We start from the raw sequence: 22,008 nt of genomic DNA on the forward strand, positions 1-22,008 counted from the left end.
TCTTGTCGAGCCCCCAGCTGTGGCAGTAGCCTCATCACATGTAGCCATCAGGTGGCGCTGTTCATCTATTTATATATGACGAGATCTAGGAGGCTTGAATGATGGGAAGATGAATGAATGAATCGAAAACAATTTTAATGGATTAGACATATAATCGACAGCTAATGCGTGATTTAAAATTGAGAGGAAGACCCATGAACAGAACTGCTTTCCTACCCGACTTTTCACGCATGCATACACATACAACTTAAATAGTATTTCTTGTACATTGTTGCATTTGACATTTGGAAACAATCGGCCACAATTAAAACATTTTATTTAAAAAAAATCTGTATGAAAACTACAGGAAAATTTAAAAAAAAAGTCAATTCGTGCTTCAGAGACTGAAAGAACGGAATTCAGCAGAAATTTTCACCGGAGTCCTGACTCAAGAAAACTGACACAGAGATCCATTTTGTTAGGTCTTGAACCTGCTATCGGAGTCCCGTTTTATTTTACTGCTATGGCTTAATGCAGAAGAAGCAAACACCCTGCGCTGCCCGGCACTAAATGCGCATCATCTCCGTGCAGCGTTTACACTTCTCAGAAAGCCCCGCTGCAGATCAGGGGGCGATGCGACGTAGTACTGAAAGGGGAAACTACCATTCCCAGGCTCCTCGGTGGGTTTCCCAAGTAAAAAACTGCAGTTCCCAGGAGCGCCTCTTCCCAGCTCCGCAGCTCTTACAAATGGTCCGAGATAGGATTCTGGGTGGCTGATGGGCGGGTTTGGTTTGGGGACGCGCCCCCATAGCTGACCTCACCCGGGACAAAGGCAGCCTCCTTGCCAAATGGGCTGGGTTTGGCTGGGCTGGTAGGATTGCATCCGCGCAGAGGGCTGCAGGAGCAGCCGAAGCCCACCTTGCAAATGCAGGTAAGCAAATCAAAGGGGCAACCTGGGTGTGTGTGTTTGTGTCTGCATCTAGAGATCTTGCCTTATTTGAGTCTGCCTTGAAGGGGCCCGTTTGTAGAAGGGATGGCGGAGGGAGAGGCAAAGAATGCGTTTAAATCTTCCTCTTTTTTAAAAAATATATATATTTAATGGAATATATATATATGTTGATTTTCACAATATATTTAATGGAATAGAATTAGAAAAAAAATACTATATAATAGACAAGAAACTAAACACAGAAGACATCTACTGTGTCTTTACTAATTAAACATTGTATGATGAAACTTTATTAATTAAACATTATATGATGCATCCCAATGTGGCATTCTAATATTATTAGAGAAACCTTAATGGAATTTTAAAATCACAGTCATTTATCCACCAACTCCAAACACATCTTTACTAGCTAGACTGTTATGCAGCTTTTTGATCCTCAAGTTATTTTTATTTTTACACGACAGGAAGAAGGGTCAGGAAGAAGACATCTACTGTGTCTTTACTAATTAAACATTATATGATGAAACTTTATTAATTAAACATTATATGATGCATCCCAATGTGACATTCTAATATCAGAGAAATTTTAATGGAATTTTTAAAATCACAGTCATTTATTTATTTATTTATTTATTTATATTTCAAACTTATAGGCCGCCTCTTCCCCGAGGGGCTCGAGGCGGCTTCCAACATGGCTGCTCTACGACAGCAACTCCAACAACATAAATCAACACATTTAAAATCCAGCAGCAATCATATACAATTTAACAATATCGGTAACCCAATAAGACGGTAAAAAACGGGCGCCCGATCCCAAGGCTAAAAGGGAGAAGTAAGTAATAAAAGAGGAAAAAGGGGGGAGGAACGGCGGGCCCCAGGTGGAATCAGCAGTGGGCCCGACCGAACAGCAAGGGATGGAGAATGGCAGCCTCAGTTTTAATTCCGATGTTTCAGTGGGGGGCAGTAAAACCGCGGCCAGCCTCTCCAAAGGCCCGGTGGAATAGCTCTGTTTTGCAGGCCCTGCGGAACTCACCAAGGTCCCGCAGGGCCCGAACTGATGGAGGTAGAGCATTCCACCAGGCAGGGGCCAGAGCCGTAAAGGCCCTGGCCCGAGTCGAGGCCAGCCGCGTTGTCGCGGGGCTGGGGGTCACCAGCAGTTCTGCCACCGCTGAACGTAGTGGCCTACGTGGGACATAAGGGGTGATGCGGTCCCGTAGGTATGAGGGCCCCATGCCGCGTAAGGCCTTAAAGGTGATTACCAGCACCTTGAAGACGATCCGGAACTCCACTGGGAGCCAGTGCAGACGGCATAGCACAGGGGTGATATGATCTAAATAATCACCACCTGCCAGAAGCCGTGCCGCTGCATTCTGGACCAGCTTCAGCTTCCGGATCAATCGCAAGGGAAGGCCCGCGTAAAGCGAGTTACAGTAATCTAGCCTCGAGGTGACCGTCGCATGGATCACGGTGGCCAGGTCGGGCCGGGAGAGATAGGGGGCCAACCGCCGCGCCTGGCGGAGATGAAAAAACGCAACCTGGGTTACATGGGCCACCTGGCTCTCCATTGTCAAGGCAGAGTCCAGGCGGACCCCCAGGCTGCGAGCCAGGGATGTCGGGGCCAGAATGACCCCTTCTAGAATAGGCGGCTGGAAATCCCTCGGTCTCTCCCCCCGGCCTAGCCAGAGGACCTCCGTCTTTGTTGGGTTAAGTTTTAACCTACTCTGCCTCAACCAACCAGCGACCGACTCCAAGCAATGCTGTAGAGCCGCAGGGGCAGAGGTCGTCCCCCTCTCCATCAACAGAATGAGCTGGGTGTCATCCGCATATTGGTGACAGACCAGCCCAAAGCTCCGCACCAGCTGAGCAAGGGGTCGCATGTAGATATTAAATAAGAGCGGGGAAAGTAAGGCTCCCTGGGGAACCCCACAGCTAAGTGGAGCCCTTTGGGAAGCCTCGTCCCCGCACCACACCTGCTGACCCCGACCCTGGAGGAACGAGGCAATCCATTGAAGGACAGTGCCCCGCACTCCAGAGGCTGCCAGGCGGTGGATCAAAAGGTCGTGGTCGACCACATCAAACGCTGCTGTGAGGTCAAGTAACACAAGCAGCGCCGATCCGCCTTGGTCTAGCTGCATGCGGAGCATATCTGTGATGGCGATGAGGACGGTCTCCGTCCCATGCCCAGCACGGAAACCGGACTGGAAGGGATCGAGCACCGATGCGTCCTCCAGGAAACCCTGAAGCTGCTCCAACACCACCAACTCCAAACACATCTTTACTAGTTAGACTGTTGTGCAGCTTTTTGATCCTCAAGTTATTTTTATTTTTACATGATCGATTCAGCTTCGTGTAAGAAGACAAGTTCCTATTTCTCATCAGATTCATGTTTTGCCAGTCTGTTTACAAGACTGTTTAGCCATAATGGCATTTTCTCTGATTTTATCTTCCCGACATCCTGTTGTAGGACCTTTATCAGATTTCCAACAGGTTGCAGTTAACTAGTTCATTCAGCATCTTAGGAAGATTTCCCCTTTGTCCTTCCTGAAGGGGGCCGGGAGTAGCAAACGTGCAGTTAAGTTAGGAGATGCTTTGAAACAGGTTTTAAAAGGTGATGGGTACAGAAGGAATCCCTGTCAGGAAGGGGATAAGTGGGGGTCCCGTTCCTCATAATGGTATGAATACCTGGCCAAGGCTGGCCAGGAGGGGAACAGTTGTAATTTGAGCTTTGCTTTCAATGTGTTTCTATGTAGAGTTACTCTGGTCTAAACCCAAAGGTGGGATCCAACCAGTTCTCACCACTTCTCTAGAAGTGGTTACTCATTTTTCCTGAGTGCCGAGAAGGGGTTGCTAAAGCAACCTCCCTGCCCAATAGGGACTGGAGGTGCGTGTGTGCGGCGCCACCACTGTTTAAATCCCACCACCGTCGGAACCTGTTATTAAAATTTTTGGATCCCACCACTGTCTAAACCACAGGTGTCAAACTCGTGGCCCTCCAGATGTTATGGACTACAGTTTCCATCATCCCCTGCCAGCATGATGCAGGCAGGGGATGATGGGAACTGTAGTCCATAACATCTGGAGGGCCGCGAGTTTGACACCTATGGTCTAAACCTATTGATGACTATGAACATAGTTGAAAGATACTCTGGGCTGGGTTTCCATTGTGTGTTGTTTGGCAGGCTTCAGAACAGCATGGGACATAACTGTTGTGAAAGTGTGTGCCAAAAATATTCATCTTAACCACCTGCTGTTTTCCAGGTACTCTTCAGGCCTTTCGAGGAATTCGGATCACAGCCCGCAGCAACAAGCAGAAAATGGTCTGCCAAACAGGTAGTTTCAAGGGTCTGACCTACAGGGAAAGGAAAGCCACTTCCAAAGGTCTCAGGCAAACTTGAACTCCAAGGAAATTTGCAAATAATCTTGAACTCCAAGGAAATTTGCAAATGATCTGGCCAAACTAGAAAATACCTTTGTCTAACCTGTCTAGTCCGCCTAGCTTCCGGTGGGTCACCCTTGGACTTGTATGTTCACATTTTACATTATGTGTAGAACATGTTGTATGGATCAGACTAGAAGCTCTTATGATCACTAGTAAGCATAAACAATGAGGGTCCAAATGGAGTCTAGAGCATGTATTGTCGAAGGCTTTCATGGCCAGATTCAACTGGTTGTGGTGGGTTTTCCAGGCTGTGTGGCCATGGTCTGGTGGATCTTGTTCCTAACGTTTCGCCTGCATCTGTGTCTGGCATCTTCAGAGGTGTATCACAGAGGGAAGTCTGTTAAAAAAATAAATTTAAAAAGAGAAAAAAAGATAATTTTTTCTCTCTTTTTTTGGCTTTTTTTTTGACGCCAGAGAGTTTAGAATGACGTCTATCTGTCAGTCTGGATTGTCCTCTCTTCTCAGGGGGAGGGGAAAGGTTGCGCCGGAGGCCATGCAGGTGAGGATGGCAGCTGGTGAGTTTAGGCTAGGGTGAAGGGGTAGGACTGAGATGTAAGGAAAAGGAACACATCGCAAAAGGCCTGGGCATCTGGTTCTCTTTGCTAAACCCTTTTAAAGTTATCTTTCAAAGGGCCAAACTAGATCATTATGTAGATGGAAGTAGCAATATTCAGGACAGGGGTCTGCAGGGGCTGGTGGGAATTGTAGTCCATGAACCTCTGGAGAGCCACAGGTTGCAGACCCCTGTTCTAGGATCTTTCCATTTCAGAGTGCAGGGGAAGGATATTTCTAATTGTAATCTAGCACATAATGGAGAAGGCTAAACAGAAATATTCTTGTCCTGATAGGCTAGCTAACTACATACAGGTAGGTTTCTTTAATGTGGGGAACATTAAAAAAATGACCCTCTCATCTGCAGTTTGACTTGATAGGATGTTTTAACTCAAAGAGAGCAGCAGTGGCGTAGGAGGTTAAGAGCTCGTGTATCTAATCTGGAGGAACCGGGTTTGATTCCCCGCTCTGCCGCCTGAGCTGTGGAGGCTTATCTGGGGAATTCAGATTAGCCTGTGCACGCCCACACACGCCAGCTGGGTGACCTTGGGCTAGTCACAGCTTCTCGGAGCTCTCTCAGTCCCACCCACCTCACAGGGTGTTTGTTGTGAGGGGGGAAAGGCAAGGAGATTGTTAGCCCTTTTGAGTCTCCTGCAGGAGAGAAAGGGGGGATATACATCCAAACTCCTCCTCCTCCTCCTCCTCCTCCTCCTCCTCCTCCTCTTCTTCTTCTTCTTCTTCTTCTTCTTCTTCTTCTTCTTCTTCTTCTTCTTCTTCTTCTTCTTCTTCTTCTTCTTCTTCTTCTTCTTCTTCTTCTTCTTCCACCAGAGATCTGCCAAAACTGCTTGTCAATTTGTACAACTGAAAGACAATTTTTACTTCTCTGGACCCATTGTGTTGATCTCAGGTGAGATCAGCATTGCTGACGGTCTTGACAATTGAACTTGTGCTTCTATAACTTTTTACTTGAAAGGGGTCAGAGTGCTTTTCAGAACAAATACTTCCGGTTCTTTCTGTATGAGTATTTTAAAGTGAAAACTTCATGCGGTTTCCAAAGTACAAACTTTTCTAAAAATAGCTGAGCCATGGAGAGAGTTTTGGGGATGACAAGTATTGAATGAATGGTTTTTTATCTTTGCAGAACCAAGTGACCTTTGAAGATGTGGCTGTGTATTTCACAACTGGGCAAGCAGCTCTGCTGGATCCGAGCCAAAGAGCCTTGTATGAGGATGTTATGGTGGAAAATTATGAGAATGTGGTCTCAGTGGGTAAGGATCTTGCTTCTTCATTTGACGGGCAATGGAAGGGTTTGCCGGTGTCCTCCTCTGTCCTTCATATTTTAAGATAAGGATTACCATCTCCATTTATTTAGGTTTCTTCTTTGCTTATCTAGTGGTCTACAGATATAAACATATGGAGCCGCACTGACCTGCATGAGGCTGGTAGTCTATCTTGTTTGGTATTGTCTACTTGTAAAGTGCGTGTGTGTGTGTTTTCTGACCTTGACGAGGTTCCTGCTGGACACTCTTGGCTCAATGCCCGGGAAGGGGAATTTAGCTGTTTTGGTTATCTTTTACGTGCTTCCAGTTTGTGTGAAACTCCGTGTGAAATCCTGCCTTGTTTATTCCTTTTTGGCGGGAGCCTGTCTGCTAAAAGCTGTGGGTTGTAAGCTGGGTTTCAGTTCTCGCATTGCCTGTTTCTGACTAAGAATGCCAGCTCAATAAAGAACTCATAACAGTTACTTTTGCCTGGACTTTGCTAGTTCGTTACACTACTCTGATTGGCAACTGTCCAGGATCATTCCCCTATCCTGCAGAGATTCTTTAACTTAAGGTTGCTGGGGTTGAACAGGGAACATCATGTTTGCTAACCACATGTTCCAGCACTGAGTACCTGGAACAGGCACATGATTCATCATTTTTTCTCACAGGAAATCCCTACGTTGATGCTGAGAGAGTGATTTGCCTAAGGCCTATTTGCCCAAGGCTATTGGAAACCCTTTTACCACTTGGAAAAGCATCATTGAATGAGTTCCTGGGAATAGAATTTTGCTAGAATTGCATCATCTTGTGGTCCCAACAAAGGCTATGTTCTGCCACAGTCAACTTGACTTTTTCTGCTTTTTATCTTTGATGTGTTGATTTCATTTGGTTTGCAACCCACTTCATTCTGAGATCTTGAAAACAACAACCCAGTTCACTGATTAAAACCCTTTTTTGTTTCCCCATGCCTAGCCATTAAAATTGACATGGATGAGAACATCTTGTGTTACTTCCAGAAGATTCGCATTTTTGGACTAGCCTCCATCAAAGTATATGAGGGATGACCACCAAGAATGTCTCTTTGTAGGCCTGCCTTGTCATGCCCATGGTTCTGTGTTTTGCCACAGTCAACTTGACTCACAGAATTGTTCCTGGATGACTGTTCCTTTTGTGTATTACGTTATTTTGTTCTTGAAGCCAATCCTAGAGGGACAGAAGCATTATGGAGCCTATGTATTTATATTTTGTGTATGACCTGCTCCTGTTTGATGTTTGAATTGTGTTGTTCACCGCCCGGAGCCCTTTGGGGATCGGGCGGTATAAAAATTGAAGAAATAAAATAAATAAATAAATCAATTATTACATCAAGTGTATTATTAATACAACCAATACATTAAATTACCGTCGTAAAACTCAATGCAACACAAATGCTAAATTCCTGCTAAAGCCTCTTGTTCATTTATTTTCTAAGCAGGATTTCTGGTTTCCAAGCCCAAGCTCATTGATCAGCTGGAACAAGGAGATGAGCCGTGGGTGCCGGATTTTGGAGGCTCAGAAGAAACTGAGGTTTCCCACACCGACTTGGGTAAGGAGGTAGTAGAGCTATCCTTGTTTTTAGTGCTCTTGCAGGACATACAGCTACCGTATATACTCACGTATAAGTCGATCCACGTTTAAGCCGAGGCACCTAATTTTGCCTTGAAGAACTGGGAAACCTTATTGACTCGTGTATAAGTCGAGGGTGGGAAAGGTCCGTGGGGAGGTGGGGCACTGAGCAGGCAAAGGAGCTGCGGTTGGGGGAAAGGAGCGCCCCAGAAGCCTTTGGGAGGCTTTTTAAGGAGGGGCGAGGTGGGTCTGGGGAGAGGGAATAAGCTAGGGGCCGTGGAGGGTGAACGGGATGGGAGGTGGTGGAGGAAAAGGCAGAGGAGAACGAGGCACAGAAAGCGGCTGAAAGGGGGCGGCTTCCTTTCCCCTGCAGGCTCTAAGGCTTGGTTTTAGAGAAGCTGCCTGTTGGGCAGCCTGTCTCTATGGTTTTCTTAAAAGGGCAATGCTCCAAAGGTTGCTTAAGCAATCTTTGGAGCATTGCCCTTTTAAGAAAACCATAGATACAGGCTGCCCAACAGGCAGCTTCTCTGAAACCAAGCCTGAGTCTGCCGGGAAAGGAAGGGTGAGTTAGTGAGGGGGCCTGCCAGCCGGCAGGAGAGAGCGAAGCAGAAAACTAAGCACAGAAAGTGGCTGAAAGAAGGGCGGCAGAAAAGAAGGCATGACAGAGCGAAGACAGGACAGGGGAAACACCACATAAGAATTACCGGTAAGTGGGACCCGCGTATAAGTCGAGGGGGGCATTTTTCAGCCTAAATAAAAGGCTGAAAACCTCGACTTATGCGCGAGTATATACGGTAACTTGGAAAAAAGAATCAGAATCTATGATGATGTGTTTCGATATTCATTCTTTAAAGGTGAAACTGTTTAAATGGTCCCAGGTAGTCATCTGAGGATACCTGGCATAGCTACCTGGCTCTAGCTAAGGAAGCCTGGATGTGAAAAGCACTTGGAAGGTAGACTTCCTGGGAATACACTGTATAGCTGATTACACAGGAGGCCCCCATGGGGCGCTGGCAACTGAACTCCAGTGCAGCAAACTTTGCTGCATGTAGGAAGCAGAAGTTGTGCAGGGCAAACTTCCTTGTCCCAACCTATAAGGAAATTGCTGTGCACCTACTGCTTTTGGTCTCAGCTTTCCCCGCGGAAAGCAAGAGCACTTCAGGCGAATGTCTGATGCCAGGGTGGGGCAGAAAAAAGGTCAGCTTCCCCATCTGTAATCAGCCTATGGTCTCCTTGAATTCCTTGAAAGAAAACTGGAAAAGAAGTAAATTTACCATATTTTGTTGATATGACCACCCCTTAGGTGCTCAGGAATCTGGCCCTGTTCAAATGCAACCGTGCACAGATTTTGTCTATTAAAATGTAGAGTCACCTCAATAAATTTATTTCATTTGTAAACTGAACTAATCGAAAACAAATTAAAAATAATTTTGATCATGTTCTACACTGATCAGTGAAGCTCAAATGTCTTTAATTTTTTTTATTAAATTAAAAAAAAGACATATGCTGAAGACCTTTGGTCATGTGAGTTTAATAATAAAAGGAAAGGAATATCTTTTGGATATCGAAGTTGTTGCACTAGGCTGAAGTTTTAATTCTGCATGTACATACCATAATTTGGTCCCTGGCCCCTCAATGATGCGGCTGGCCTCCACCCGGGCCAGAGCCTTTACAGCTCTGGCCCCTGCCTGGTGGAACGCTCTACCTCCAGCTACGCGGGCCCTGCGGGATCTTAATGAATTTCACAGGGCCTGCAAGACTGAGCTGTTCCACTGGGCCTTTGGGGAGATCAGCCGCTGATCCCCCCCCCTTTTCTATAACATCTGTGGACCCTGCCATCCCCCCCTCCCCCTTTTCTTAGGGGATTTATTAGTAGGACGCCATCGGTATATCTGATATTAGGACGCTGCATTTTAATGGGGTTGGTTTTTAACATGTATAGAGCCACTATTTTATGATCTATTTAACTAATTTTGATATTATCGATTTTATTTTGTGCTCTATCTATATGTTTTGTTCACCGCCCTGAGCGGTTTTTTTTATTTATTTATTGTTGTTGTTGTTGTTGTTGTTGTTATAATAATGATGATAATGATAATAATAATTTGGGTTAAGCTTATTTTTGCTTCAAACATATGTGTCTAATCTTTTTGCTATTTAACTTAAAGTCTTTGGGCAGTTGGAACTATGTGAAGCCACTGTGAGACAGTCAGAATGAAAGATGTAGATGCAAAATGCCTGAAAATTAGGGTTGCCAGCTCTTGACTGGGAAATACCTTGGGAGGTGGAGGCTGGGGAGGGTGGGTTTTGAGGAGAGGGGGATATAAAGCAGGGGTCTGCAACCTGCGGCTCTCCATATGTTCATGGACTACAATTCCCATCAGCCCCTGCCAGCATGGCCAATTGGCTGATGGGAATTGTAATCCATGAACATATGGAGAGCCGCAGGTTGCAGACCCCTGTTATAAAGCCATAGGGTCCACCCTTCAAAGCAACCATTTTCTCCAGGGAAACAGATCTCCATAGAGTAGAGATCAATTGTAATAGTGGAAGATCTCCAGATGTTAGCTGGAAGTGGGCAACCCTATTGAAAATCCAGGTTTTTCATGATGGTATCTTCTTTCCCAAGAAGGATTTCTTGTCCCAAGTCCTGAGGGTATTACCCAGCTGGAACTAGAAACCTTGTGGATGCCAGTTTGTCAGGAAGAAACAAAGATTGTGGGCACCAGTTCAGGTGAGAGTGCCAGAGGCTGGTGGTGGGGAGAAGCAGATGACAGATCTATTGGCCATTATTATTACATTAACCCTAATAATGTGCTGTGGAAGACTTTCACAGCTGGAATCAACCAGCTGTTGTGGGTTTACCAGACTGAGTGGCTTTGGTCTGGTAGTTTTTGCTCCTAACATTTCACTCACATATATGGTTGACATCTTCAGAGGCATGTCACAGTAAGATGTGTTTCTCTCTGTGGAAAAAAACACACATCTGTGGTGGGAAACTCTTCTTACTGTGATATGCCTCTGAAGGTGCCAGCCATAGATTTGGACAGAATGGTAGGAGCAAAAACTCCCAGACTATGGCCACTCAGCCTGGAAAATCCACAACAGCCAGTTGATTCCAACTGTGAAAGTCCTTGACAAAATATGTTGTTGTAGCAACAGTTTCCTACCAAGTATTGTTTATCTTGTAGTGATGTATGTCCCTACTGTGCCACTTTAAAAAAATCAAAAGCAGGGCTAAAGTATATATTTCTGCAAAGCTGGTGGTAAAAAAATAACAGGGTGTAAGAAATTCCAAAAGTCACTGGCAGTATCTACACACGTGCAGGTGTTTCACCTCCAACAATCTCTGTCCTTTTTTCTTTTCTTTTCTTTTTAGTTTAGTGACTGTTATCTGTTTGCCTTTTATCTAGAAAATTACTTGGAAAAGAAAATCAAGTGCCATGTCTGTGGAAAATGTTTTAGTCAGAAACTGAATCTCGCCAGACACTGCCAAGTCCACCTGGGACATAAACTATATAAGTGTCAGAAACAGTTTGATTGCCAATCACACCTTTTGAGCCACCACAGGATCCATACAGAAGAGAAATCTTATAAATATTTAGAATGCGGAAAACCATTTTCTCAACAGCCTCACCTTATGAGCCATAAAAAAATCCAAACAGGAGAGAAACCCTATAAATGTCTGGAGTGTGGAAAATGTTTTGCATACCAGTCAAGATTTGTAAACCACCAGACTGTTCATGGGGGAGAGAAATCCTTTCAGTGCTTGAAATGCAATAAACGTTTTGCCCGTTCATCATACCTTGTGAATCACCACAGAATCCACACAGGAGAAAAACCTTATACATGCTCAGAGTGTGGAAAGCGTTTTACCCAACAGGCTCACCTTATAAACCATCAGAGACTTCACACAGGAGAGAAACCTTACAAATGTATGGAGTGCCAGAAGTGTTTTGCTGACTCCTCAACCTTTGCAAAACACCAGAGAGTTCACACTGGAGAGAAACCATACAAATGCATGGAATGTGGAAAATGTTTTGCATACAGCTCTGCGTTCTTGATACATAAGAGAATCCATACTGGAGAGAAACCCTGTAAATGTTTAGAATGTGGGAAATGCTTTGGTCGCCCGTCTCACCTTGCAAAACATCGGAGAATTCACACTGGAGAAAGAAGCTATAAGTGCACAGTGTGTGGGAAATGTTTTGCTGACAACTCAACCCTTGTGATTCACAGAAGAGTTCACACAGGAGAAAAACCATATACATGCACAGTGTGTGGAAAATGTTTTGCTTATCGTTCAGTTTGTATGAAACACCAGAAGATTCACACTGGAGAGAAACCTTTTAAATGTTCAGAGTGTGGGAAGTGTTTTTCTCATCGGCCAGATCTTATGATCCATCAGAGAGTTCACACTGGTGAGAAACCATACAAGTGCTTGGAATGTGGGAAATATTTTGGTTACAAATCCTATCTTGTGGATCATCACAGGCTCCACACAGGGGAGAAACCTTATAAATGCTCAGAGTGTGGGAAATGTTTTGTTCAGCAATCAAACTTTGTGACACATCAAAGGATCCACACAGGAGAGAAACCATATGAATGTTCACAGTGTGGCAAACGTTTCACACAGCAGTCTAACTTAGTGATACATCAGAGAGTTCACACAGGGGAAAAGCCCTATAAGTGCATCAAATGTGGGAAATCTTTTTCTCGTTGTTCAAGTTTTGTGAAACACCAGAGATCCCATACAGGTGATAAACCTTACAAGTGCTTGCAATGTGGGAAATATTTTGCTCACCAGTCAGACCTTCAGCAACATAAGAGAGTCCACACTGGAGAGAAACCTTATAAATGCTCAGAATGTGGGAAATGTTTTGCTCACCGTTCAGCATATATAAAACATCAGGGGGTTCACACAGGAGATAAACCGTATAAATGCTTTGAGTGTGGGAAAAGTTTTGCTCGCCAGTCTGGTATTTCAGCGCACCAAAGAGTCCATACGGGTGAGAAACCGTATAAGTGCTTGGAGTGTGGGAAATGTTTTGCTCAACATTCACATCTAGCAACTCATAAGAGAGTCCACACAGGAGAAAAACCTTATGCATGTCCTGATTGTGGAAAAAGTTTTGCTCAACGGCCCCATCTTGTGATTCACCAGACAGTCCACACAGGACAGAAAAAGTGTAGATGTTTAGAGTGTGGAAAACACTTTGCTCATAGATCACTCCTTGTTACCCATCAAAGAATCCACACAGGAGAGAAACCTTACAAGTGCTTGGAATGTGGGAAGTGTTTTGCACAAAGGCCACACCTTGTGACTCACCATAGAGTTCACACCGGAGAGAAACCTTATAGATGTCCTGAGTGTGGAAAGTGTTTTTCTCAGCGACCGCATCTTATGATCCACCAGAAGGTGCACACAGAAGGCAAACGCAAGCAAAGATCCCTTTCAGGTGAGATATATTCCACCAAACAGGATGTGTTTGTGTTACAGAGTTCAGGGGGTGGGGAAGTATGTCTACATGCTTAGCACACAGGGACATATTACACCCTATGTGGGGCTCCTGTTAGAACAAGTTTTGCCATCAGTGCATTATTGACTGGCATCATGCATAATGTTTTCTTTTTCCCCATTGCAGTGCATGGCAGTCACTCGTTTACACTCTGCGTTTCCCTTTGTATAAAATATTTCCTCCATGTCAGTATATTTACCAAGCTGAGAAAATCAGTGGCATCTTAAGTCTTAAGCTACGCACTACTTGTAATGTGAATCCGCAGGGGCATTTGTAGCCAGACATCAAGTTCCCCAGGGAACTCACTTCCTTGTGGCCCTGATTCTGTGGGGGGAAGAAGGGTTTCCCCAATCCAAAATGGCTCCAGAGATATTGTTTGGACCATGGGGGGAGGGAGCTTCATGCGCAGTGAGGTACTGCAGGTGCAGCCCTCCCTTTCTTCCTCCCTCCCTTCCTTCCTTCCTCCCTCCCTCCCTCTCTTCCTTTCTTCCTCCCTCTCTTCCTTTCTTCCATCCCTCCCTCCCTTCCTCCCTCTCTTCCTTCCTTCCTTCCTTCCTTCCTTCCTCCCTCTCTTCCTTCCTTCCTTCCTTCCTTCCTTCCTTCCTTCCTTCCTTCCTCTCTTCCTTCCTTCCTTCCTTCCTTCCTTCCTCCCTCCCTTTCTTCCTCCCTCTCTTCCTTCCTTCCTTCCTCCCTCTCTTCCTCCCTCCCTCCCTCCCTCTCTTCCTCCCTCCCTCCCTCCCTTCCTCCCTCCCTCTCTTCCTCCTCCCTCCCTTCTTCCTTCCTTCTCAGTCTTTTAAAGCAGTGACACTCAGTGGCTCAGGAGTGACATGAGGCTCTTTGACTTGCCACTAGTATCTCTCATGAGCACCGTTCCTCAGTGTCGTACCCATCCAGTGTTCCAGGGAAGTGGGTAAAGCTGGAGGATTTGTAAGCTGTGAGCCTCATGCCAGGGATGCCAGTAGAACCCTGCCCCCACAGCAGTACCCTCTTTCTGTCTCTGTCTCACATACACACACCACACACACACAGTTTTCTATGGCTTTTGCTCTTATTTTCCCAGCACCAGGTGACTGCCTGCAGAGAAGAGGCAATGAAACCACTACCACCTTGGCAGCCATTCAGGAAAAGAGCAAACTGGCCACAGTTAGGTGGTGGTTTTACTCCCTTTTCTCTGTGATCAGCTTGCAGTCTCTCTCACTCACCTGACTTCTTGTACCTCATGGTGAGGAGAGCCAGAAGGCCAAGAGGATGCACAATGGTTTGCTGAGACTCAGCAGTGTGTGTGTGTGTGTGTGTGGGGGGGGGGGAACGACCCCTCCTATCTCCTCAGAGGTACTCTGGGAATTTAAAAGGTTATAGTCATTTATTTAATACTAGCAGGGCCCGGCCACGCGTTGCTGTGGCTTATTGTGGTGAAATGGGAAAGGAACAGTAGCAGCAAATCAATTGCAGAGGCCAGCAGTACATGCTCATGCAAACACGCAGCCTGATACTGTGCGATGTTATTGATGTGTGTGCCCGCATTCCTGGGGGGGGGGGGTGGAATGGAAAGGCACCCCTCCCACACATCTAGGCTGGCTGGTCATGATCCTTTACCTGGGAGTAAGTTTGGTTGGTGGCAATGGGTGTTTTACCTGGGTGTTTTACCTGGGCCAGGTGTGAAATTTCAAGTATGTGAACATCTAAAAACACTCTCGCCTGGCTGACTACAGTGGCTGGGAATTTTCAGAGGAATTGGCCCAGCAGCTACTGTGATATACTGTCATCAACAAAAACACTGTTAGCTTTTTATATATATAGATTCATAGTCAAATTATTGTGTGTGTTTGGTGTGCCACACAATGTTTATTGTATTCATATGGCTCTTTTGGTTGATGATAATTGTAAATTGGGGGGGGGGGCATTCTAAGACATTTACTGTAAATTGGGGGGGGGCATTCTAAGACATTCTAAGACATTCCAACACATTTACTGCTTAGTCTGCCCCAGGATCCAAGCAACTAAAGAGACACAGCTTTAGGATGCTTTGAGATACAACAGGAAGTCTTGCCTTGTCTGTAGTGCTTCATTTCAATTTTAAAACCATCCCTTGTCAAATACTGTCTTGAGCACCAGTAAAGAAAGGAAGAAGAATTCTGTCAATCAGAAATGGACTGCCGGATGTTCAGCAACACGTACACACATAGTTAATTTTGTCTCCTTTTTGCTTAATTCCAGTGCATCATTCGAAGGTTGATCACTTCCCTCAAAAAAGTGGAAAACCTCAGAAAAGCCAATCAGGAAAGAAAACCACATGAACTATTCCTTTGTGGGGGAAAAGACTGTGCCTGACAGAAGAAGAAGAGGAGGAGGAGAATTTATATCCCCCCTTTCTCTCCTGCAAGGAGACTCAAAGAGGCTTACAATCTCCTTTCCTCCCCCTGCCCCCCCCAACAAACACCCTGTGAGGTGGGTGGGGCTGAGAGACTTCCGAAGAACTGTGATTAGCCCAAGGCCACCCAGCTGGCATGTGTTAGAGTGCACAAGCTAATCTAGTTCCCCAGATAAGCCTTCACAGCTCAGGTGGCAAAGTAGGGAATCAAACCTGGGTTATCTCCAGATTAGAGTGCAACTACACCGTGCTGGCTCTACCAGTTTGTGCAGACTCAATAGAAAAAAATTGATTTGGTGCATTCTCAATCTGTGAAGTTGTTGTCTTCTGGATCTATCTACCCTCTATTTATCCACCATCTCTCTCTCATATAGTTCTGCCCAGATTGATGTAATTTTTAAAGAAAGTGGAAATTAAATAAAAGTAACAATTATGCCAGTAATCAGTGTTTTGTTGATACGGATTGTCTCCATAACTGTTCCCCGCCCACTTTTTTTAAGCTTCTCTAAATTGGTCTGGAAGAAAACTGGGGAGAATCCCCACTACCGTCTTAGCCAGGTTTCAGAACACAAACTAACCAGGTTTGAGGGACGACCTCCCCAGTCGAAACCCCACTACCGCCTTAGCCAGGTTTCAGAACACAAACTAACCAGGTTTGAGGGACGACCTCCCCGGTCGAATCCCCACTCACTGCCTTAGCTGTGGCTCTCAGAACACAAACCAACTAGGGTTTGAGGGATCTACCTCCCCAGCTGAATCCCCACTTCACTGCCTTAGCCATACAGGTTTTTCTCATGAACACAAACTAACCAGGATTGAGGGACGACCTCTCCGGTCAAAACCCCACTACCGTCTTAGCCAGGTTTCAGAACACAAACTAACCAGGTTTGAGGTCGTTTGTGTTCTGAAACCTGGCTAAGACGGTAGTTGGGATTCGACCTGGCAACCCTAATAGGCGCCATGTTTCACCAGGGAGCTCAGGGCAATTCCATAGGAATCTGTACTAGTTAAGTGTCAGTCTCATTTTGGGGTAGGTTTTGAGGTAAATTAGTCCTCCACACTAAGCCAGTTCTATTCTTAATTAGAATTTCCATTTTAAAGCCTGGAGCTTTAGACCTGTAAAAAAATCTCAAGATGACCAGTAGTGGGGCAAAATTAAACGTCTGTCTATACGTTATTCAATTCTTCTGTAGAATGAATGGTTCTACAGCTACCTCTTAACCAGATTAATTCATTGGCATGGACAGGCCTAACAATCAAATGCTGAGAGACAGTGCCTCACATAGGGCTTTTTCGCACACACGGTTTGTTCTTGAATTAAGGCAATCCGCATCGACATCCTGACCTTTTTGTTGCTGTTTCGTCGCTCGAGATCGTTCACACATCACTAGGTTGTTGTGGATGTTCTTGTTGCTTCAGAAACCCCTTGGTTTTGCATTGCCCTGGAATGCAGTATAAACGAGAGTTCCGATTGGCTGTTTTGCCGTCCAAGGGCGTGTTCCGTATGACGCTTGGCCCCCGTCATCACGAGCTAACGAGTCAGCGTCATTTCACTATCTCAGCGTACCACTGCATTGAGAACTCGCTATCTCGAGATATTGGGGCGGCGTTGGAAACAATGCACTGCATGAGCTGCATCATGGTGGAGGGGCGGGAGGAGAGGGAAACGAAAACAGTGAAATGTGCTACAAGCAACTGGCAAGCTCTCTACCAGATCCTGATTGGTTGGAGGAAATCGCATCACACAGTATGCGTGATCCCTCGCAGTGAATTGTTCGAAAGGCGTTTTGCACCTAGGTACCAGATTGTGGGGGGAATCTGCTTTATCCAAGAAAGTTGCACAATTGTCGAAATGCGACAGGAAAAATGTGAGACAAAAGGCTGAAATGAGCGACAGATTAGGGGTCGAGGCAAATAACTACGCACTCGGCAAAAGTGTGCGAAAAAAAGGCAGAAACCGTGACAACCTCATATATTAAATCAAGAACAAACCGTGTGTACGAAAAAGCCCATAAATACACAAGGTCCAATTTCCAGGGGAAACATATTCCACACCCCAAACACGTATAGGGCTCTCGCATGCATTCACTAGTGTTTTATTAGGGCAGATGATCCAGCTATGCTCATGTTCACATGCTGACACAGAGGCCTCAATTAAATAACTAAACACATATAGATGCTGAGCATCTTGCTTCTCTCTACCCCGTTTATTATCCCACGCCCTGTTCTCAGCATTCAGGAAAAGTTAAAAAAGACACTGCTCCAATACCCATTCCCTCCTTAGGTCATCCTCATTTTGACATGCGCCATTACTTCTTCCTCCAGTCTTGTAATATCTATCCTAAAGAAGCAGGAGAAATCAGAGCCAAATACAGATGGTCCTTTCCCCCTTCTGCCTCCATGATCGCATGCACAAAACCGAAGCAGATTTGGTAAACAGAAACAGCCTTCGCCCTTTAAGAAAGGCAAACGGGCAATCTAATTCTGGCCCCTTCCCTTCCTCAAATGCTGAATGATTGGGCAGAGCTGCAACTTCCCCTCCCACCTATCCATTTCCCGCCAACTTCAGAACAGCCACAGGGATCCACGGGATCACACAGTCGGCCACCTCAATGGAGTTTACCAAGGCATTCACTAACCAGCTGTGTCTACCCTATCATGTCACTTTTCTGACTAATTTTGTTAACATGCCTCGTATTGCAGGGGACATAAGCATAAGCATTTATTGTCATTGTGCACGCACAACGAAATTTACAGCAGCATTCCTCAATGCACAATTTCAGACTCATACTCCATCCTCACTTTCCCCTTCCTCCACCCATCCCTACACAGCCCCAAACACATCAACACGAAGCCGCGGAGTTTAGCATAGCCACAGCTCTAGAGTAGAAGCTGTCTCTAAGCCTCTTTGTCCTAGTTTTGATAGACTTGTATCGTCTGCTGGATGGTAACAGTTCAAAAAGAGAGTGTGCCGGATGAGACGGGTCTCTCAGAATATTTTGGGCTTTCTTTAGGCTTCGGGAATTATAGAGTTCTTCCAAGGAAGGGAGAGGGCAGCCGATAATCCTCTGTGCAGTAGTGATCACATGTGATCTGTGACAATATGTTTCAACAATGAGCAGCTTGAGGGGCAGATTTAAAAAAAATCCCCTTCTTGTAAAACTGTTGGCAGCCATTCCTAGCCCCCATCAGAATCTAAAATACAGACTTCAAAATAAAGTTGTCGTAGCCGGGGGCTGCCAAGTGCCACCTCAGTCTCCCAGTGAAAGATGACCCCTAGGTTCCTGAGATAACCTGGGCCCAACCCACACACATATTTTTGTTACTCCCAGTTTGCTGCAGGACTCCTATTTTAGTCTTGCTGCTACAGACTAACCTGGTTACTCATCCGTAATATTCTGCAAATTACTGAAGAGAGAGTAACTAGGCCAAGGGGAGGAGGGAGCCATGCTTTGTACGTAAGTTTCCTAGGTAGAGTGCTTTGTACGCACACCCTAGGAACCATACCTGGCATCTTCAGACAAAAAGATCAAATAGTGTGACAGATCCACCAATCAGAGTAGACAATACTGACCTTGATAGACCTATGGTCCAATCCATTGTAAGAAAAACATAGGTACAACTGCACTCCAGGAGTACCTTGACTGGCTTCATTAGGCCCTCACCCCATCCCCCCAACTCTCAGCCAGGTTTACTTTTACATGCGACCCACTTTGATATATTCTCCCACCAAGACCCCAATTCCCACGCTCTCCATCCTTTAAGTTTCCTCTAAATCTATGTAAGATAACTGTTATAATGAAGAAGGTACTTAAACATGAAGCAGTTTGCCTCTTCTGTATGTTGCATAATAACTAAAAAAACAAACCACGGTTGCAATTATAGCAAACGAAGGTAATGTTTATTAATAGACGGACAGATGGAACATACAACAAAAAGGCAGACATTGAAACAAAACACAAAGATTTTAAATGATGCTTACACTTTTGAAGATGCAGAACGCCCATGTTTTGGGATCCAAGTATTTTTTTCCCCTTATGTAGAAAGAAGCCACGAAAGTCTCAGTTTCCCTGCTGAGTTTCCTATGCCTCTGAATTTTTTCCTTTTGGGGTTTGCCTATGGCTCATTCCGCACACGCAGAATAATGCACTTTCAAGCTGCTTTCAGGGCTCTTTGAAGCTGTGCGGAATGGCAAAAACAGTTGTGAAAGCAGCTTGAAAGTGCATTATTTTGCGTGTGCGGAATGAGCCTATGTCACCGTGCTGGTCCCCTTGACATAATTCTTGGCAGATTCTGTAACCAAGCAGTATCCCAACTCGATTCAACAGAGCTGCTTCTCTTAGAGCTAAATATACATCTCAGGCGGCCACAACTCTGAAATTCCCCTCAGCCCTTTCAAATTCACAGCTGAACTAGAAAAGAACAGAGCACTTGACATCTCCTCTTGGGCCTGCCATAACAAACAGGACTCCAAATGTGCCTCAAAGGAGGAGCCATAGAAAGAGAGCAAGTCAAACGAGGAGACAAGCAAGAGGGAGAAACGGCAACCCCTGATTCAGCCACCATTTTAAAGGCCTCAGGGAGAACTTTGGGGCTGTTATCACAGGAATCTTGGCCTATATTGGTGGCCTATATTTGTGAATTCTCAAGCGAATGCAGTCTGGACTCCGATCCCTTCTTACTTTGTGGGTTTTCTTTGAAACCTTCATCCTTGGTCACAGCTGACTGCCCTGTTTCTGATGCAGCGTTTGGAAGCAGGAGATCAAGGGAGTGTGCAGCTCTCTGAACCATTGGGGGGGGAGGGGAGGGGTGGCGAAGGGAGAAGAACTCAGAGAATTGATGCGGCTTCTCTCTTTGTTTACCTGCCTTCCTCCAGGGCACCTTCCCCCAGCTTTGTCCTTTGGAACTCCTGCTGATTTCTTGTTGCAGCCGTATTTAAGTAATCGTTGCTTATTAATTCTTTTGTATTTTTAGCAACTTGCACTCCAGATTGCTTCCTTGCTTGCCTTTTGTTGTCAATTTGCATTTAGTTTTCGGAGTGATGGGTGTTTTTTTTTCCAACTGGGGTGAGATGCGCCTTGTTTTCAAATCTAACTTTCTAACTTTAAATCCACCAGTGGTATAGTGGTTAAGAGCAGGTGTACTCTAATCTGGAGGAACCGGGTTTGATTCCCCGCTCTGCCACCTGAGCTGTGGAGGCTTATCTGTTGCACAGGGAAGGATGTAACCCATCCTTCTTTTCTATGCATCTATTTGAACACCTAAACTGGAAGGCAGATTTGCAGAACTCCAATCTGTTCTTTTGCTTATAAGTTGACTAATCAAATGGGGTAATTGATAGCCAGCATGGTTAGCCATATGAGCAGCAGACTCTTATTGGGTGAACTGGATTTGTTTCCCCCGCTTCCTGTTACATAAGAGGCCTGTTGGCATCTTTGGCTGAAACAATACCTTCAGAACTTTCTCAGCCTCACCTGCCTCACAAGGTGTGGGGAGAGAAAGGAAATAAGTTTTCAAGCCACTGTGAGACTACTTAAAGGTAGAGAAAAGTAGGGTATAAATCCAAACTCTTCTTCTTTTAAAGTTTTGGCACAGCCGCCTCAGCCCGGGAAGCGAGGAATTAACATTTTAGCCATTAACATTTTATCAGGGGGGGGGGGGGGAAGGAAAAGTACTCCAGCATGCAACAAAGAGTGTGAAGAAGAAGAAGAAGAAGAAGAAGAAGAAGAAGAAGAAGAAGAAGAAGAAGAAGAAGAAGAAGAAGAAGAAGAAGAAGAAGAAGAAGAAGAAGAAGAAGAAGAGTTTGGATTTATATCCCCCCTTTCTCTCTTGCAGGAGGCTCAAAGGGGCTTACAATCTCCTTGCCCTTCCCCCCTCACAACAAACACCCTGTGAGGTAGGTGGGGCTGAGAGAGCTCCGAGAAGCTGTGACTAGCCCAAGGTCGCCCAGCTGGCGTGTGTGGGAGTGCACAGGCTAATCTGAATTCCCCAGATAAGCCTCCACAGCTCAGGTGGCAGAGCTGGGAATCAAACCTGGTTCCTCCAGATTAGATACACAAGCTCTTAACCTCCTACGCCACTGCTGCTCCTGAACTGAACAAAATACATTCCTTACTGAATAAATACTATGGGAACATCTCACATACCTTGGGAATGTTCTTCAGAATGTAACCCCCATTTTAGTTGATTAGTACATTGATTAACATTCATTTCCTCAAAATTCTTGTTAACCTGGGGATTCAGCTAATGTGAACATTTTGATATCTCATGTAGAATGTGTAGACATAAAAAGACACTAGTCCATACCAGAGAAGATAAGACAGTATTTCTTG

At 45.3% G+C, this 22,008-nt stretch overlaps 1 protein-coding gene across 5 annotated transcripts; it reads left to right on the forward strand.

The window, feature by feature from the left end:
• Window positions 1–778: 778 nt before the first annotated feature.
• Window positions 779–15,730, forward strand: LOC125429997 (zinc finger protein 420-like). 5 transcript variants are annotated; one of them, XM_048491639.1, is made up of 7 exons: window positions 779–910; window positions 4,187–4,258; window positions 6,061–6,187; window positions 7,653–7,766; window positions 10,419–10,520; window positions 11,200–13,245; window positions 15,523–15,730. In XM_048491639.1, the coding sequence occupies exons 1-7, from the start codon at window positions 905–907 to the stop codon at window positions 15,600–15,602; spliced, it is 2,547 nt and encodes an 848-aa protein (XP_048347596.1). In that variant the 5' UTR covers window positions 779–904; the 3' UTR covers window positions 15,603–15,730. The 5 variants fall into 5 exon arrangements, with proteins under 5 accessions (XP_048347596.1, XP_048347595.1, XP_048347598.1 ...); XM_048491638.1 differs by having other exon boundaries at window positions 7,656–7,766; window positions 10,416–10,520; XM_048491640.1 differs by having other exon boundaries at window positions 785–910; window positions 4,187–4,257; window positions 10,416–10,520.
• The last annotated feature ends 6,278 nt before the right edge of the window (window positions 15,731–22,008 follow it).

Source organism: Sphaerodactylus townsendi, linkage group LG03 (assembly GCF_021028975.2).
Source record: "Sphaerodactylus townsendi isolate TG3544 linkage group LG03, MPM_Stown_v2.3, whole genome shotgun sequence".
Classification (NCBI taxonomy): domain Eukaryota; kingdom Metazoa; phylum Chordata; class Lepidosauria; order Squamata; family Sphaerodactylidae; genus Sphaerodactylus; species Sphaerodactylus townsendi.